The 20,041-nt window shown below is 42.2% G+C and overlaps 1 protein-coding gene across 7 annotated transcripts in view; it reads right to left on the bottom strand.

Annotated features, from left to right (window-relative positions):
• LOC134349259 (pterin-4-alpha-carbinolamine dehydratase 2-like) overlaps nt 1-20,041 on the bottom strand; it is a 102,294-nt gene extending 82,253 nt beyond the window's left edge. The window contains exons 1-2 of one of the 7 annotated variants that reach the window (XM_063053299.1): nt 19,346-20,017; nt 1,905-2,036 (exon numbers count right to left, since the gene is read on the bottom strand). In XM_063053299.1, the coding sequence (XP_062909369.1) occupies nt 1,905-2,036; nt 19,346-19,447 (234 nt within the window). In that variant the 5' untranslated portion in view covers nt 19,448-20,017. Of the gene's footprint in view, nt 1-233; nt 381-1,100; nt 1,241-1,904; nt 2,037-19,345 lie in introns of those variants that run through there. The other 6 variants (XM_063053298.1, XM_063053303.1, XM_063053307.1 and 3 more) reach the window with 6 other exon arrangements.

Raw genomic sequence — 20,041 nt, 5'->3', positions numbered from 1 at the left:
CACAGCCTATACAAAGTAGAAATACTTTTCCACAATCATTACTGAACTGTTCTCTGCAGCGAAAATCTCACGCAAGCGCCGTCGGCAGAAAATCTCACGCGAGCGCTGTTGGCAAGAACACTCTCTCCAGTAACCTTTAAGCTATGAAGCTGCCAAATCATAACAAATAACATCTAAAAATACACAGCCAATATAAAGTAGAAATAATGTACGTACAGTGTAGTATCACTTACGGGAATCGGGAAGATAGCTTGCCAGGCACACTGATGATGGTGCGTTAGATTGAGTCGTCGCAGGTTGGGTGGTGCAGTGGCCCCCACCCTCCAGGCCACCGACAGATACATTGCCGTGAAGCATGCAGGGATCCAGCGGTAGCCGGGAGGCACACAGCACATCTTTAAGAAAAAAGCCGAAATGAACAAGCTAATTAATTAGGTGCCGCCCGACACGTAATTAATTAGCATGTTTATTTCAGATTTTTTCTTAAAGATGTGCTGTGTGCCTCCCGGCTACCATACTCATAGTCATAGTCATAGTCATACTTTATTGATCCTGGGGGAAATTGGTTGCATTCTCCATGAATCAGTACAGTATCTCTCTGCGGCCTGGGGGCTGGGGTGGTGGGACACTGGGGTGTCATTTCGTTATCGTCTGTTTCCATTAGAGTAGGCAGCTCATCTTCTTCTATCTCTGCCTGCCTCGATGTCGAAGGTCGAGGTTCAGCGTCTGCTGTGGCTGATGTGGAAGGCTTGTTTGACTGCTGAGCCTCGCGCATTTTTCAATCACACAGTTCTTTGTAAGGACTCAAACCATCTTGCAAATATCTCCTAAACCGATGTACCTTTTCAAAATTAAAGTCGTACTTTATCATTACTCATTCGGTTTTGATTGTTATCCTTTTTTCTTCCAATTGCATCAGCTCTTCATCTGTCAGTTCTTGGTGATGGGATGCCAAAACCTCTTCAACATCATGTTCGTCAGCTTCCACAAGCCAAACTCACGTTGTCCTTACTTCGTTCACCATGATCAAAATGCTTAATTATGTCTAGTTTTACGCTAAGTGTAACACTCTTACAAACTCTTTCAGGCTTTTCCAATACCTTAGAACTCATCTTGCAAACGGCTGCTCACAGGCTTGTGTTTAAGCAATGCCGGCGAGAATCCGGGGGAGAACGGCTGCTCGGCGCTCGCTGCCTTTTATCGCGCGCTGAATTTCTTTTCATAACAGTGAAAACACCTTCTGAAAGCGAAAACAGGGTACTAATATAGGTCTTTCATAACAGTGAAGTTTCATAAAGCGAACATTTGAAAAGCAGGGGACACCTGTAATTGGAAATCCATTTAGAACGCAGCTAAAGAAGAATTTTCTTCAGCAGAGGATGGTGAATTTGTGGAATTCGCTGCCACAGTTGGCTGTGGAGGCCAGGTCATTGAATGTATTTCAGGCAGAGGTTGCTAGATTCTTGATAAGCCAAGGTGTGAAGGCAGGAGGATAGGGTTGAGAGGGAAATGGATCAGCCATGATCAAATGGCAGAGTGGACTCAATGGGCCGAATAGCCTATTTCTACTCCTATGTCTTATGGTCTAATTAAATGAGAAATGAACATGCATCCATCCAACTCTGACACTCTGTCCCTCTTCAGTAGAAAATGAGGCACTTTCAATTAGCTTTCATTCCATAAAGTTATCTGGAGCATTTTCAGACATAAGGCTTTATTTGTTTTTAACCAATTATTATTTCACAGCCCACTAGCCAAGTTGTGGATATGACTTACTTTTTAAAGAAAGCATCTTTAAAAGCCCTGTTTATATGAGCTTTGCAACTTTGGGAAAAAAAACAAAATGTCTGTTGGAATGATGACTGCCAAACCATGTAACTATTATGTGATACTAAATAATGTACCTGGTTAAAATTCTTGAATGAAAATTCTTTAAAAAGTGCGTCTCTGTCTTCAACATCTTCCCAACCTGCTGCTTTTAATTCAGGTAGAAGTTGTTCCCTTTCTTCTGGAGTTAACCAATGGCTCTGTGAAGCCTAGAACAAGACGAGGTACAAGACTATCATGAAGTTAGGAACGATTCATTGACAAGTTCAAAAATATTTTCCACCATGGAAAAAGACCCTGATAATAATTTTCCCACATAATTAATCCTTCATATTTTATATTCGGTTGCCCTCTCAGTGCCCAACATGCAAGAGAAAACAATTCAAGTTTGTTCAACATCTCCTGATAGTTTATAGCCAGCCAGTCCAAGCAACATCCTGGTGAACCTCTTCTGCACTCTCTCCAAAGCCTCCACAACCTTTCCATTGTGTGCAGACCAGAACTGTGAAACGTATAACATTTCTACCAACTCAGCAGAATCACAGAAAATCCCGAGTCCCTTCGGAAGGTGCATAGAGAGGCCCAGCATAAGTGGCGGGACGAGCATGCCACCTCCCAAACCACTCACAAGCCTGCCCAGTCAAGCACCTCCTGTTGCACCCATGCAGAGTATACCAGCCCCATCTTGGCCTCATCAACCCCCTCATAACACAGTGGCCAGCTTCAACCCCACGGCATCACCCATGAAGAAGAAAACCTTTGTGATAAATCATAGGGATTTAAACTCATGTCAAATCACACACCCTCATTACAAACTGGCCTAACCGTCACCATCAAACACGTGTGCCTTGTGGAGTTGCTAATGGAAGCTGAGGATTAATAGCTTGATTCTCCCCATGTTTAACTGAAAAAAAATTGTGTGTAAAGCAGGGACAAGTAATCGAACAGCACCGAGACAACTGAAAAATTGGAAGTCCAGCTGTGTTTGTGAAGTCTGGCCCCTCTCATGTTGACAATGGTACAGTTTATATGTCTTGGGGGTTGGGGAAGATTATTAGAATGCTGCAGAAAAGCCTTTGTTAGAGAGGCTCGGCCTATCACTGGGTAGGCAAGAACGGAACCACACGTAGACATTAGAGATGGGTATGATACCATACCACTATTATACAGCCCGAGAAGATATTAATGCACCACAATCACACGATTACCGAGAACATCAAATAATTTGGGTAATTTCTGTGCGAAGACAGGATTCAGAATCCTGTTAGAGATACTTAAACAACCTTTAGTAGGAAAACTGTGAAAAGAACTACTTACAATAAAGTGTTTCAGGTTACCCACATTCTATCAGGAAAACATACAAATATGCTTGTAATTGAACAGTTAAAGTTATAAATTTATTTGCACTTTGTCATTGAAGGCTTGATCAATTTTAAACTGCTCCAGCAGCAAGTCTTGCTTCTTACAATTTCTTTACTTCACCACAAGATGGCAAATCATTTCAAATCAGAATTCAACCACATTTAAATTCAGTTTTGGAAAAAACATCTCCATAATCTATTGCTTTAACTTTGGATAGCACCTTTGTATATTTGAAAATATCAAGAAGGCTCAAAATATTAATTCCTTTATGATTGCCTACTACTATTATTTTTTTTCTATAATCGCCCAGCTTTGGAAATAAAGTTTATTACAAGCATATTTTGCAAAGCCTACAGTGATAGACAATCACATCATCTGGAAGGGAATTTGGTGAGTGTGTTAAGTAGATAATAGAGTCAATGTAGAGAACTAGATTATACTCATGATATATCATCGTGGTACTATGCCAGGGCAATGAATTCTGTAATAACAAAGGATATGGTGACCTCCATAAAAGTAAGTTGGAAAAAACATTGAGCTCAAAAACAGAATTTAATGCAGACAAGCATAAAGGACTTGACAGACCTATTTTAATACCTCAGCATCTCTAAGCCAGAGCACCATCAAAAGTACCCTGACAAGCTACATCACTGTCTGGTGTGCAAATTGCAAGGCAACTGACCACAAGACCCTGCAACAGATCGTGAGGACTGCTGAGGGAATCATCAGAGTCTCTCTTAAACTCCCATCCATGACATAAACCAGAGGCATTGCATTCACAGAGCCCACCACATTTCAAGGACCCCTCCCAGCCATCCCAAAATGTCTTTGATCTCCTACCGTCAGGCAGAAGGTATTGCAGAATAAGAACAAGGAGTGTTAGGCTGGATAAAGTTTCTTCCCCCAGGCTGTGAGAGCTCTGAACACCCTGCTACCACACAGTACACAGTATTTATGACAGTGCCGGTAGCAGTATACAGTTGTTTATGTAACTATATGTTGTTATGCAACTTATGTCACCTTGTATATGTACAGAATATTTTTTAATTATGTTCTGTATGTGATATATGCATTGTGATTTGCACCTTGCTCCCAGAGGAGCGGCATTTCATTTAGCTGTATACACGTGTGTAGTTGAAATGCCTCGGTGCTATCATTTCGAAGGCCCTGTCCTGGGCGCAGAACGTAAGTGTAATTATGAGAAAAGTACAGCAGTGCCTCTACTTCCTTAGGAGTTTGTGAAGGTTTGGCATAAGCTTCGATAGGTGTGTGGTGGAGTATATTGATTGGCTGCATCACAGCCTGGTTTGGAAACACCAATGTCTTTGGACGGAAAATCCTACAAAAAGTAGTGGATGTAGCCCAGTCCATCTCCACCACTGAGCATACCTACACGTAGCATTGTTGCTGGAAAGCAGCATCCGCCATCGGGGCCTACCAATCTCCCACCCACCCCCACACCACCCAGGTCATGCTGCCCTCAGGAAGGTGGTACAGGAGCCTCAGGACTTATACCACCAGGTTCAGGAACAGTTATTACCCCTCAACCATCAGACTCTTGAACCAAAGGGGATAGCTTCACCCTAAGTACGAACATTGAAGACTCTACACTGGGGATAGATTATATTCAATGATAAAACACTTCCTCCAATCTGTTCCACCTTTTAACAATCTTCTTAAAACACTTTCTTCAATTAAACTTTCACTGTTTAGAATAACCCTAGTCATCATTATGTTACTTTCTGCTGAACTAATGATTATATTAATGATTTGGATAAGAACGCAGATCACTAAAATTACTAGTCTACTGTGTTGTAAAAGAGGATGACTAGGGTTATCTAGATCAATTGAGGAAGTGAGCAAAGGAACAGCAAATGGACTTTAACTCAGGCAAGTGTGAAGTGATGTATTTTGGAAAGTTAAAACAGGCCAGGACATGCACAGAGGATGACAGGGGCCTGGAGAATACTGTTGAATAGCAAGACCCTGGGTACAAGTACAACGTTTCCTAAAAGTAGAGAAGAAAGCCTATGGCAAGCTTGCGGGCATCAGTTGGGGTACTGAATACATGATTTGGGTGCAGCTGTAAAGGCATTGGTGAGATCACACTTAAGAGTACTGTGTGAAGCTCTGGTCATTGGGCTACATGAAGGATGTGACTGAGCTACAGAGAGCGCAGCAAAGTATTTTGCCAGGACTGTTGGGCCAATTTGTAAGGAGAGACTGGGACTGTTTTTCCCTAGAACAAAGGGAGATGAGGGATGAAATAGAGGTTTATAAAATCATGAGGGGAATAGGTCAGATAAATAGGATAGCACAGATAATCACAGTGGTGAGTCTAAAACTAGAGGTGAGAGTTTTTCCGTAGAGTTTAAGGTGAGAGAGGGAACATCTGAAGGGGATTTGAGGGGCAAGTTCTCACCCAGAGAGCGGCAGGTATGGATAACAAACTACCAAAAAAAGTAATAGAAGTGGGTCCAATTACAACATTTAAAAGAAAATTGGACAGATTATTAATCAGAAAGGTTTTGAGTAAAAGGGATCAAATGCAGGCAAATACAACTAGCTTAAGTACCTTGATAGTTATGGACGAGACGGATTGAAAGACCAAATCCTGTGCTGTACAATACTGATTCTCAAGTGAAAACAAATGAAAATATTGATTTTTATTGCACCTTTGCCTTTGTAAATTAAAAGCACATATTTCCTTTCGATTATTTTATGCTCATGTAAAGCATTAAATTAATCCTTTCTAATCCCAGATCAGCCCCTTTGTAAACTGACAAGACCTTGAGGGCATTAAGCTGCATATAGCTCTATTAGGAAGTGTCAAATGATCCAAGCGCATACTTCAAATTAATATGGGCAGCACTACTACAACAGTAGATGACATACAAGTTTGCAATGTGTTGTAAGGAATGAGTTACTGAAAAAAATGACAAACTGGCTGAATTTACCAGCTTAAGCATTTCCCTCTGCTTTCTCAGCAATTATAAAGGGATGGCCAACAGAAGAGGTCAAATGACTTTCATATCACAGACATTCGAGCAGTCCAGTATCACTGATAAATGGTCTCCATGAAAGGAGCACATACTTCAACAACAAACGTCCACATTCAATGTTGAGGCCAAGTCATTGAGTATACTTAAGGCAGAAGTTGGTCGATTCTTGATTAGTCAGGGCATAAAGGGATATGGGGAGAAGGCAGGAGCTTGAGGCTGAGAGTAAAATGGATCAGCCAAGATGAAATGGCGGCACAGATTCGATGGGCTAAATGGCCTAATTCTGCTCCTATATCTTATGGTCTTATATAAATAATAATCTTGCTTTAGGCAAATACAATAAAAAAGGAACGGAAATGAATCAGGTTTCCCAGACATTTATTACGTACAAAATGTACCTTTCCAAAGTGGTCTACAATGATTTCCACTCTAAGTGAATGCTTTACAGATTAGTGAGCAGAGATTTAAGAACTGATATGTGCCAGAGAGACAGTGTCCATCAGCACTCCTTCGGCCCACCAAAAGATTCAGCGATATTTCACAAACTTACCTTCTCTCCTCCCCCTTTTCTGCATCTTAATACAATACTGGCTTCTTTGAAATCTTTTACTCTCTCTCTCTACAGACTCTGCTAATCTTCTAACGTTTTTCTAAAATGTCCTATATTTTATTCCTGTGCTACCCCTCTCTGAAAGATTCACCTTGTGTCACAATAAAGCCCAGAGGTGGTTTGGCCCTAAACAATAATTATTAGCCTTAGATACTTTGATTATCATGTTTCTCATGATGAACTTCTCTCATTTATATACGTGATATATATGGCGATGTTCACTAGTCAGACATGAATAATTATCAGACTAAATCCCACAAGCACTGAATCAGCAAGGGTATGCTTCCTTCAGGGAACACACAAGATATATAAAAAAAAACACAACAGTGGCCAACCATTTCACAATGTAATATCAAACCAAACCAATTTACAAAAATAAAAATTAGTTGCCAATTCCAAATAATCCTAACTATTTCAAAGAATAGCTGAATGTAATGTCTACTTTGGATCAACGGGAAAGGGAAGAGAAAACTCTAGAGCTGCAAGCTTCCAAAGAAAGTGGTCATAGTACTATATTCAGTCCATATGATTGGTCTCAATCTGAAATGATGACTACCCATTTTCTCCCACAGATACTGCCCGGTTCAAAGCTCCACAAGCAGATCGTTCTTTACACCATATTGAATAAGACAGTCAGCATTCACATTGGCCTCAGGAAAATATTTTTCTAACACACTGACAGACCAGCACAATCATATTTTTTGTAAGAATTATATTAGGTGGATTAACTAATCATAGAACAACAACTATTTTATCCAATATTGAAATGTTGAAAACAGATTACTGACCTTAAATATTAATTAACTAACTCTATTTCTCTCTCCACTGATGCTGTTGGGTATTTCCAACACTTCCTAATTTTATTTATTTTGTACATTTTAGTTGCACTTAATAAACATCAAAGGCAGACATCCCACCTCTCCCGGAAGTTCCAGGAGTCTCCTGCATACTAATAGTGGCTCCCTGATGCCCGGAAATTATATACAATGTCCCGGAAATCAATTTTTTTGAGAGAGCGAGTGCGAGAGAGACCACAAGAGCGAGAGAGCGCACGCGAGAGCGACGAGAGAGCGAGCACGCGCGCCAAGGCAGAGTGTTCCAAAAAAAGAAAATATAAAATGTATGTCACCCCAGACGACACTAAAGTGTACCCCTGCCTAATAGGGGTCAAAAATAATGAGTGTTGTTCGCTGTACCGTTTTCAACAATGACTTTTCTATTGCCCATGGTGGGTTAGGACTGTAAAAGACATGTTGAGGTGAGTTAACAGGTGTCATTCGTTCATTAGCATAGCTAATGTTATTTAAACTAGCTGGCTAGCTGCGAAGGAGCTACTGTATTGCAGACATCCCACCTCTCCCAGAAATTCCAGGAGTCTCCCGCAAATTGATGGTGCTACCTCCCTGAAATGAGTTTTTGCAGGGTGGGATGTCTGCAAAGGGTACAAATTCAGTCCTGACTTAGTTTATTCTGAAACTCCTTAAACACTGGCCTTGTCATTTCATTTTAAATGTGCAAACATATGTAATCTGATGCAAGTAACTTCAAAATGCAATTGCCAAATAACACAAAAATGCTTACTAAAAGATGTGTGCTTTTCAGTCTAATAGGCAAAGCACAAAATACACCCTGCTAGTTAGAAGGAAACAAAAAGTCTCTCCGAAAATTATTTAGTATTCAGCCAAATTTCTCAAGTACTAAAAATTAGACAGCTAACAAGATGCAAAGCATGGCAAATATAAATAAGGTTAAGCTATATTCATCCTTGTTTTTTTTATTATTTATTTTTATTATTTATTTCAAACAAACAAAAAAACAAAAAAAATACGGCACATCCACAAAAACCACAACCATAACAAAATCAAATTAAATATTGAGCAGCAAAAGGGAGAAAAATATAAAGGCCCCCAAACAACACATATTCCACTCTCCCCTCGTCACAGTCCCCCACCCTGCTCTCATGACTATACTACGGTGGGCTTCACAGCTGAACAGGTGAGAAGACAGCTGAAATGTCTCAACCCAAGCAAGGCTGCGGGACCGGATGGTGTCAGTACCAGGGTGCTCAAAGCCTGTGCCCCTCAGCTATGTGAAGTACTTTGCCATGTATTCAACATGAGCCTGAGGCTCCGGAGGATTCCTATACTGTGGAAGATGTCCTGCCTTGTTCCTGTGCCGAAGACGCCGCGCCCCAGCGGCCTCAATGACTACAGACCGGTGGCACTGACCTCCCACACCATGAAGACCCTGGAGAGACTTGTTCTGGAGCTGCTCCGGCCTATGGTCGGGCCACACTTAGATCCCCTCCAGTTCGCCTACCAGCCCCGACTAGGAGTTGAGGATGCCATCGTCTATGCCCACCTGGACAAGCCAGCGAGCACTGTGAGAGTCATGTTTTTTGACTTCTCCAGCGCGTTCAACACCATCCGCCCTGCTCTGCTGGGGGAGAAGCTGACAGCGATGCAGGTGGATGCTTCTCTGGTATCATGGATTCTTGATTACCTTTGTCACATGGTGTGAGCAGAATTATCTGCAGCTTAATGTGAAAAAGACTAAGGAGCTGGTGGTAGACCTGAGGAGAGCTAAGGTACTGGTGAGCTCTGTTTCCATCCAGGGGGTCAGTGTGGACATGGTGGAGGATTACAAATACTTGGGATACGAATTGACAATAAACTGGACTGGTCAAAGAACACTGAGGTTGTCTACAAGAAGGGTCAGAGCCGTCTCTATTTCCTGAGGAGACTGAGGTCCTTTAACATCTGCCGGACGATGCTGAGGATGTTCTACGAGTCTGTGGTGACCAGTGCGATCATGGTTGCTGTTGTGTGCTGGGGCAGCAGGCTGAAGGTAGCAGGCACCAACAGAATCAACAAACTGATTCGTAAGCCAGTGATGTTGTGGGGATGGAACTGGACTCTCTGACGGTGGTGTCTGAAAAGAGGATGCTGTCCAAGTTGCATGCCATCTTGGTCAATGTCTCCCATCCACTACATAATGTACTGGGTGGGCACAGGAGTACATTCAGCCAGAGACTCATTCCACTGAGATGCAGCACAGAGCGCCATAGGAAGTCATTCCTGCCTGTGGCCATCAAACTTTACAACTCCTCCCTTGGAGGGTCAGACACCCTGAGCCGATAGGCTGGTCCTGGACTTATTTCATAATTTACTGGCATAATTTACATATTACTATTTAACTATTCATGGTTCTATTACTATTTATTATTTATGGAGCAACTGTAATGAAAACCAATTTCCTCCGGGATCAATAAAGTATGACTATGACTATGACAAAAGTAAACATACACAGCAGAGGTGCACTGCACCAAAAAACCTCAGTCTTCACCCCACGAGAAAGTCCAATATAGGGGCCCATATCCTTTCAAAGATATCCCCTCTGTCCTTATTATATAGTCTCAGTTTCTCCAAATGTAAAGTATTTGCCAGTTCTCTCAGCCACAGTTCATACGTAGGCACAGAGTCCATTTTCCACATTATCAGGGTTAACTTCTTAGCAATCACCATTCCAAATAATGCAGCCATTTTTTCATACATATTGGCTGAAGATAGGGAGCTTGCTACTCCAAGGATGGCTATGAGCAGGTCTGGTTCCCACTGCTTCCCAAAAGCCTCAGAGAAACAGTGAAAAATACTTTTCCAGTATGCATAAAGCTTATAACATGAACAGAATAAATGTGACAAGTTACTGTTCACAGATTTACATCTATTTCAAACCGGTGAAAAATCAGGATAGAAACTGTGCAACTTTTCTTTGGAATAATAGAGTCTACGTATTGTTTTAAACTGTATAAGTCTGTGTCTGACGTTGACCAAACAATCACGTATACTCTTTAAACACTCATCCCAGACCTCCTCTGTCAGTTCTATGCCCAATTAATCCACCCATGCTTGTTTAAAACCTGCGGTATTCACCCGAGCTCCATTACAGAACATAGAACATAGAATAGTACAGCACAGTACAGGCCCTTCGGCTCACAATGTTGTGCCGACCCTCAAACCCTGCCTCCCATATAAGAACCCACCTTAAATTCCTCCATATACCTGTCTAGTAGTCTCTTAAACTTCACTAGTGTATCTGCCTCCACCACTGACTCAGGCAGTGCATTCCACGCACCAACCACTCTCTGAGTAAAAAACCTTCCTCTAATATTCCCCTTGAACTTCCCACCCCTTACCTTAATGCCATGTCCTCTTGTATTGAGCAGTGGTGCCCTGGGGAAGAGGCGCTGGCTATCCACTCTATCTATTGCTCTTAGTATCTTGTACACCTCTATCATATCTCCTCTCATCCTCCTTCTCTCCAAAGAGTAAAGCCCTAGCTCCCTTAATCTCTGATCATAATGCATACTTTCTAAACCAGGCAGCATCCTGGTAAATCTCCTCTGTACCCTTTCCAATGCTTCCACATCCTTCCTATAGTGAGGTGACCAGAACTGGACACAGTACTCCAAGTGTGGCCTAACCAGAGTTTTATAGAGCTGCATCATTACATCACGACTCTTAAACTCTATCCCTCGACTTATGAAAGCTAACACCCCATAAGCTTTCTTAACTACCCTATCCACCTGTGAGGCAACTTTCAGGGATGTGTGGACATGTACCCCGAGATCCCTCTGCTCCTCCACACTACCAAGTATCCTGATTTACTTTTTACTACGTAGGATCTAATAAAAATAGGATACCACACTACGAGTAACACGATCAAATTTATTTGGAATTATAAAGCCATTAGAATCACTAAAAAAAACACTTGTCAAAGCCCAAGGAAGCAGGTGGTTTTGCCCTACCGAACGTTAAAATGTATTATTGGGCTGCCCACCTATCCATTCTTGCATGGTGGAAAAAAGGCCCACCCTCTCCCTCAGACTCGTGCCCAGCATGGTTACTCATAGAGCGAATGCTGTAAGAAGACTCGCTTACCAGCTCTCCTTAATAGCCCCAGTGCAGTTAATAAGTCACATTTTAGTAACAGCTTCGTGGTTGGCAGCACTATAAGAATTTGGAAGCAGATTCAACTACACATTAAAGCCCCAAAAACTTATACTGACACTCCGATTTGTGACAATCATTCCTTTTTGCCTGGCCTGAATGATACTGTTTTTTCTACCTGGAAACAGAGAGGCATCTGTAGTGTAGGTGACCTATATATCAATGGAAACTTTGCCTCATTTGCGCAGTTACAAGCAGTTTACAATATCCCTGCATCTAGTTTTTTTTAGATATTTACAAATTTGAGATTATTTTAGGAAATATATACCTAACTTCGAAGTTTTAGACAAACGTGAGTCCCTGGAGGCAATAAATATTCATCCTTGTTTAATGTCAATCATTTGCTTTTTCTGCCAATTTTCACTCCATTCTTAATGGTATGAACTATCTTCCAAGTACAGTACTGTGAAAAGTCTTAGATATAACCTGATTCTGATATGGGTCTCTATTGTGGACTGAGAGTGGGAAGGGGGCAAGAAGAGGGGAATCATGTTTGGGAAAACAGGAAGGGAGAGGGGAGACAGTGGGAAGCACCAGAGAAACATTCTGTAATGATCAATAAGCCAATAGTTAGGAATCAAATGATCCTGCCTGGTGTCTCAGGGCTGTGTGTGTCTGCACCTGCGACACCAACCTCCCCCCACCCCCCACCCCCGCCCCCACCCCTCCTCCTCTGCCACCTGTTCCACAGCAGGAGAACGTGGGAGGTGCCCAAAATATTAGTTAGTGTCTGTACAGCAAGAAAAATTGAGTTAAGGAGATGAATGACCTTACAGCAGAACTGGTGTGCTCTGATATAGAAGTGAAGTCCTTAAGGTAATCGATCCAATACAGGACCTCCCCACAGCTGGACATAAATAGAGCTTATACGTACAAATGGATATTTGGGAGACTGGTGGGATGGGATTGCATCCTCTGCCATGTGGGAGATCTGCTGCTCCACTTCCAAGGGGAACTATTCAGATTACAGACAGTTCACAGGAACGAGTCCTGCTGTAACCTGGAGAGGTCCTGCACTGAAGCTCAGTGGCTGCAATAAGCCCAGATCAGAGACATGGCGCTGTACCTTAGGCTTATGAGGGGCCTTGTTGGAACAGTACAGGGGAGGACAATAAAGGTCAGAGTGGGCAGTTCAAAGTTCAAAGTAAATTTATTATCAAAGTACACATACATCACCATAAACATTTTCATTTTCTTGCAGACATACTCAATAAACCCACTATGTAATAATAAGCATAACAGAATCAATAAGAGACCGCACCAACTTGGGCATTCAACCTGTGTGCAAAAGACAACAAACTGTGCAAATACAAGAAAGAAATAATAAATAAACAAACAAACAATAAATATCAAGAACATGGCCTCCAAGAGGACCAAGCCTGCATGCTTCAATAACCCAGAGTGCTATGTTGGCTGAAGCCAGGGCTTTTTGGTAAGGTCACCCATACCAAACAGTTCAAATGGTAGAGGCTAGACTAAGAGTGGTCCACCAATCCTCCAGATTCAGGGGGGTTCAGCTCAGGGCTAACGACCCTGACTGGTAAAACAAAACTGCTACGAAACAGCAATGAAGACTCCTTCTACATCTGAGTGTGATGGCATTTCTGAGTCTCTGCCCAGACCTTACATGACTGAACAACAGTGGAAAAACGAGCTGCTGACACGATGAGCACCACCAGAGATGAAGGACCTTCATTGCTGCTCTAAACACCAGCGGCGTAACAGGCAGTAGAGATCAAGAACATGAGGTGAAGTGTCCTTGAAAGGGAGTCCATAGGCTGTGGGAACATTTCAGGGAATAGACAAGGGAAGTTATCCACTCTGGTTCAAGAACCTGATGGTTGAGGGGTAATAACCGTCCTGAACCTGGAGTGAGTCCTGAGACTCCTGTACCTTCTTTCTAATGGCAGCAGTGAGAAGGCATGACCTGGGTAGTGGCCGGCCCTGATGATGGATGCTGCTTTTCTGCTACAACGCTCCATGTAGATGTGCTCTGTGGTGGGGAGGGCCTCACCCGTGATGGACTGGGCCATGTCCACCACTTTTTGTCAGACCTTCTGTTCAAGGGCATTGGTGTTTCCATACTAGGCTGTGATACAGCCCGTCAATAAACTCTCCACTACACATCCATAGCAATTAGTCAAAGTTCAAGATGTCATGCCGAACTTTCACAAACTCCCAAGGAAGCAGAGGCACTGCTATGCCTTCTCTGTAATTGCACTTACGTGCTAGGCCCAGAACAGGTCCTCTGAAATGACAGCACCGAGGAATTTGAAGTTTCTGACCCTCCATCAGGACCAGCTCATGGACCTCTGGTTTCCTCCTCCTGAAGTCAATAATCAGGTCCTTGGTCTTGCTGACATTTGTTGTTGTGGTACCCCTCAGCCAGATTTTCAATCTCCCTCCTATATGCTGATTCATCACCACCTTTGATGTCATCAGCAAACTTGAATATGGTTTTGGGGATGTGCTTAGCCATACAGTTGTATGTGTAAAGCGAACAGAATGGTGAGCGGGGAGGGGGGTGGGACGAGTGGTGGGTAAACACACAGCCTTGTGGTGCGCCTGTGCTGACAGAGATTGTGGAGGAGATGTTGTCGCCAATCTGAACTGACTGGGGTCTGCAAGTGAGGAAATCAAGGATCTATTTGCACAAGGAGGTATTGAGGCCAAGGCTGTGAAACATATTGATTAGTTTTGAGGGGATGATGGTATTGAATGCTGAGCTGTAATCGACGAAGTGCATCCTGGTTGTCCAGTTGCTCCACTGTTGAGTGAAGAGCCAATGAAATGGCATCTGCTGTCGGCCTGTTACTCTGGTACACAAATTGGAGCGGATCCAAGTTGCCTGACAGGCAGGAATTGAAAACTCAAGACAACAGGAGATCAGGTCTACCCCATGGATTGAACACTGGTGTGCCACTCAGCAGTCACCCAATCTGGATATAATTTCTCCAATGTGGATGAAACTAGCACATGCAATAAGTTATTTTATTTTGGTATAAGCAAGTTCATCATCTTAACCACAAGAGCCACTGAAAGAGGCTTCCTTCTTCATCACCTTAAAACAACAGCTCAAATGGTTTGTTATTATCTTCTTGAAACTACAGGGAACAAAAATTATTTTTCAGTTATTGGTCCTGGTCTTACAAAATTATGGTTCGTTGCAGCTATTTCTGTGATTGCTCTAAAAAATACCTTTAATAGTGAATCAACACACATCAAAGTTGCTGGTGAACGCAGCAGGCCAAGCAGCATCTGTAGGAAGAGGTGCAGTCAACGTTTCAGGCCGAGACCCTTCGTCAGGACTAACTGAAGGAAGAGTGAGTAAGGGATTTGAAAGCTGGAGGGGGAGGGGGAGATGCAAAATGATAGGAGAAGACAGGAGGGGGAGGGATGGAGCCAAGAGCTGGACAGGTGATAGGCAGAAGGGGATACGAGAGGATCATGGGACAGGAGGTCCGGGAAGAAAGACAAGGGAGGGGGGACCCAGAGGATGGGCAAGAGGTATATTCAGAGGTACAGAGGGAGAAAAAGGAAAGTGAGAGAAAGAATGTGTGCATAAAAATGAGTAACAGATGGGGTACGAGGGGGAGGTGGGGCCTTAGCGGAAGTTAGAGAAGTCGATGTTCATGCCATCAGGTTGGAGGCTACCCAGACGGAACATAAGGTGTTGTTCCTCCAACCTGAGTGTGGCTTCATCTTTACAGTAGAGGAGGCCGTGGATAATAGTGAATGATTGTTTTGCTATTTTTGTCTCTAGGCAGAGATTGGTTTTATATTTCAAAGAAGTTAAACAGATTGCTATACAGTATCTAGCAACTCCATCAGCCATAAGCATGCTGTGGCCCTCTTACAACAGAATGAGCCCATTCAGTCCAGTGACAATGTATCAGCTGTCAGAGCATTCCCAACAAACCTCCCCAAACACGCCTATGTTTATTTCCCTACAACCTTTTTTTTTAAATCGCTCAAGAGCTAATTTCCCACTTTTATCCACCTCCCACCCCTTTCAAATGCTCCTGCCACCCACCTATTAACTCCCACCCAACATGCCTGCAGTATGGTAGAATTTGGAATTGCAATTGGAATATTATTGTCACATCTGATGAGGTAACAGTGAAAAGCCCATCTTACAAACTGTCCATACAAATCAAATCCTTACACAGTGCATTGAGGTAGAACTAGGTAAAGCAATCAGAATGCAGAATAAAGGGCAATGCTACAGAGAAAGTACAGTGCAGATAAACAAAGAGGCGCAAGATCATAAGATAAGATTGTGAGGTCAAGAGTACAGCTTATTATACTAGAGAACCAGTCAAAAGTCTTATAACAGAGGAGTGGAAACTGTCCTTGAGCAACTGAGCGCAGACTCAACCGACTTTAGGATCAAATCCTAAGAGCAGTGCAGCAGCAGAACCAACTCTGACTCCACTGCAGGCTTTCGCAAATAAAAAGATAGGAGGCATCTTATCTGTAAGAAAAACCCTAACAACTCATTTATTGTACTCCAAAACCTGAGCACAAAGCGTGGTAACCAAACTTTACGTAATTACATCATCACGTCAGACCAGACTCATAAAGTGAACCCCAACTCAATGTCAGTGTTTGTGAATTATGTAGGTCTTCGCCAATTACATTACCTTACACCACAAACTTCACTGTTTTATTTACCAAGTATATGCAAATACTACTTTGACATTTACATCTAACAACATATTTTAATATTTCTTGATATGAGATATCCTCAAAGAAGTTTTAAGTTAGGGGGTGCAGGGAAATGTTGTTGTTAGCCACCGCATAAACCTACAGAGACTTCACAGTGTGTAATAATAAGTACTTTATTGATCCTGACCGGGAAATTATTTCATTACAGCAGCAACAGTTAAAAACAGACTTAGCAATAGTAAATATAATAACAATATTAACTGAAGTACAGAATAATATACAAAATAATAATTTACCAATGTGCATTGATGTGCAATAATAATGTACAAAATATTAAAACAGAGACTATTGTGCTATGCTGTGTTCTTCTCTCGCACAGAGATGAACTGTAGTATATGCTTATTGCATTTGGTAGGAAAGGTTTTCTGTAATGATCCTTGTGACAGTGGAGCTGAATGAGTTTGTCTGAAAAGGGGCTCTGCTGCTTATTCAGTAGGTCACGGGGAGGATGTGCTTTATTGTCCATAATGTATATTGCATTTAAGAAGAAAACCACTGTTTCAAACTAGTCTTTGTTTTGATAAATATTTATATACAAGAATAGCATATTCTGCTCTGTCCATTTAGCAAGATATGACGGAAATGAAGGTAGGTGGTGAGCAAACTCTATGTGCTGGAATGGCTAATTTTACTCAACTTCAGGAAATTTCTGGCGTTAAGCCATATCAATACCAAATATTACACAGGACATTTACAGAAGAATACAGTCTGCATTATTAATTGGAAAATATCTAAAATCAATTCCAAATAAAAGATGATTCCAGTTAAAGATTATGCTTACCATAATCTTTAATTTCTTTATTAAACCAATCAGGTGCACCCAGTATGCCACTAGCAACTGCAGACTTCCATATTAAATTTGCTCCAGCGGATAATTAAAGCATTTTGGATCATTTTTTTAATTTGTGGGGCATAATTGAAAGGAAGACAGGGAACTCAACACTCTTTCTGCTTCTCCAGTTTCATCTTCAAGCACAGTAAACAACACTCATGCCATCTAAAACTATACACTTGGACTCCAATTGTCGTTGCACTGCTAATCGAGCAAAAGATGTGCAAAGCAAAACAAAGGAACTGATTACAAAATGTAATGTTTACATATTTATAACAATTAATTCAATGTAAAATTAAAAACTTTTAAATTAATCAAATATTTCATAAATATAAATGGCTGCAATGCTACTACAAAGGTACATTGTTAAAATCTGATTATTGTGTAAATCATTTCCAACAAAATCTTTAAAACTGAATTCTACAATCTGAGTTATTTGGCAAGCCTTTAGATCCACAAATCCAGTATCAAAAGCAGTATACACTGAAAAACGCAAACACGAGGAATTCTGCAGATGCTGGAAATTCAAGCAACACACACCAAAGTTGCTGGTGAACGCAGCAGGCCAGGTAGTGTGTTAGAGATGCTGCCTGGCCTGCTGCGTTCACCAGCAACTTTGATGTGTGTTGATACACTGTAAAAGCAAGCTTCAGAAATACTTCTGGGTCTCACTGCGAAGTGAATGATCCGCTTCCAACTTCCCTGCCCTCGCCCTATGACCTCAGATTTCAAATAAGCAAACTGCTGCTGGAGGGAAGATACTAATAGCAGCTAATCCTCCACTACAGTAATTATTGGAACCCACCTTCAAAGGCATCATCAAAAGAAAATACTGAAAGCTGTCAGATTTAAGATTAGGTTGAAGATTCAGATGGCAAAGATACTATAAAAAGGATTGTTGTGGTAATTCCAGAGCAAGGGTTTCAGGGATCCATAACCACAATAATCTAGAGCAAAAGGAGCAACAGGTGATGTACAAGCTATCGGAGTGCAAAAATAGTTGGCAAGGTGAAGATTAGATGAAAATTCTAAACGCATGACCTTAGAGCAGGGATGCCCAACCTGGCACGGACCCTTACCACTAACCAAGGGTCTGTAGGCCCCAAGTTGAGAACTCCTGCCTTAGAGGATCAGAAACTAGTTTGGGAAGAGCAGTCAATCAATAAGCAGAGAGATACAGAACTTAGTTTTAAATATGAGGCTACAATGGAAGTGTATAGCAGTGTTGTTTTGAATTAGTCTGATAGGGGCAAAAGCAGGATATTGAATCAGCTCTGCAGCCCACATTATCGCAATGAGAAGACAGAAATTAAACTCAGCTCTAGTTAAAAAGATCGCAAAAGCTATAAACAGTCTTGGAAGCACAAAACAGTCAGGTGAAATTCATTCGTTGGTTATGTGTCGTGTCATGTGGTGTGGGCGATCGTGGTCTTTCCATGACCATTATTGTTCTTGGCAAATTTTTCTACAGAGGTGGTTTGTCACTGCCTTAATCTGGGCAGTGGCTTTGCAAGACGAGTGACCACAGCCATTCTCAATACTCCTCAGAAGTTGTCTGCCTGGCATCAGTGGTCGCATAACCAGGACTTGTAATTGCCCTATTCCCAGCCCTACTCTGATTCGATCAGCTGACTGGGACAGGAATCAAACCCGGCACTTTCCCTGACCTCTCTCGCTCAATGTTTTAAGGACTCTAGCCAAAAAGGGAGTTAACAGCGACCCTCTAACGCCCGTTCCGTTCACCCGGCAGCTGAATGCAATGTGGCCCTGCAGTCCGAATTACGAGTAAAATCGAGGCTACAGAGGAAAAACAGAGAGGACGCTATTGTGACATTTTCACCGATCTGCACGGGCATTTCCTTCCAAAGTTCATCTGCAACAGTCTGTATATCTGAGGCCCTTACTAGCTTTGCCAGTGCCGGGCTCCACTCCCCGCTTTCAACGTGCGTGCACTTCGGTTTATTATGGTACGTACCATATTTGAAGACGGCGTAAGGACGACGATATAAGGGTGCACGGAGAAGAGACCAGGAAACACCTTGGGCCCCGCCGTGCGACTGAACATTAACCAACTCATTGCTCTCGAAATAACCTACGGCCTCTGAGTTACTTCTTCCGTTTACCGCCTGTACCGAACAAAGTCCCGTCACGGGCGGAACGCTCAATTCTGAGCACAAAACCAGCCTGTATTTACCAAAGCGCGTAAGCGTGTGTTCAGTTGAAAACCAATCTAATTTTATAAGTGCGACGTGCCATATTTTCGTCCCTGTGCAAGGAATAATTGGAACATACAGTCCGTTCCTTAGCCAAGCGTGGAACGCTTAAATTGCACTTTAAATTCCACCTTTAACGAACCGAGAAACTCCAGCGTACATCAGCAGTCCAAAAGTAAACTGGGTAATCGGGTCGGGTTATTAATAAGCAGCAAGTAGGCGTATATAATTGCACCATTCTCAGTAACCGAAAGGGATATAATTAGACTTAGCAAGAATTGAAAACTACTTTCAAAAACTTAGTCCTAATGTGGGAATGTAACAAATTCTGATTTGGCACTGAAACTGCATATTAAACTTTCACAGGGATGTAAAAAGGCAGGTGCATGGTTTCAATACTTGCTTACTAATCTCCCAATATGTATCTTTGTAGAGTGTGCAAAACAGGGCAATTCACG

Source organism: Mobula hypostoma, chromosome 7, assembly GCF_963921235.1.
Source record: "Mobula hypostoma chromosome 7, sMobHyp1.1, whole genome shotgun sequence".
Lineage (NCBI taxonomy): Eukaryota > Metazoa > Chordata > Chondrichthyes > Myliobatiformes > Myliobatidae > Mobula > Mobula hypostoma.
This window is presented reverse-complemented; position numbering and strand designations above follow the sequence as displayed.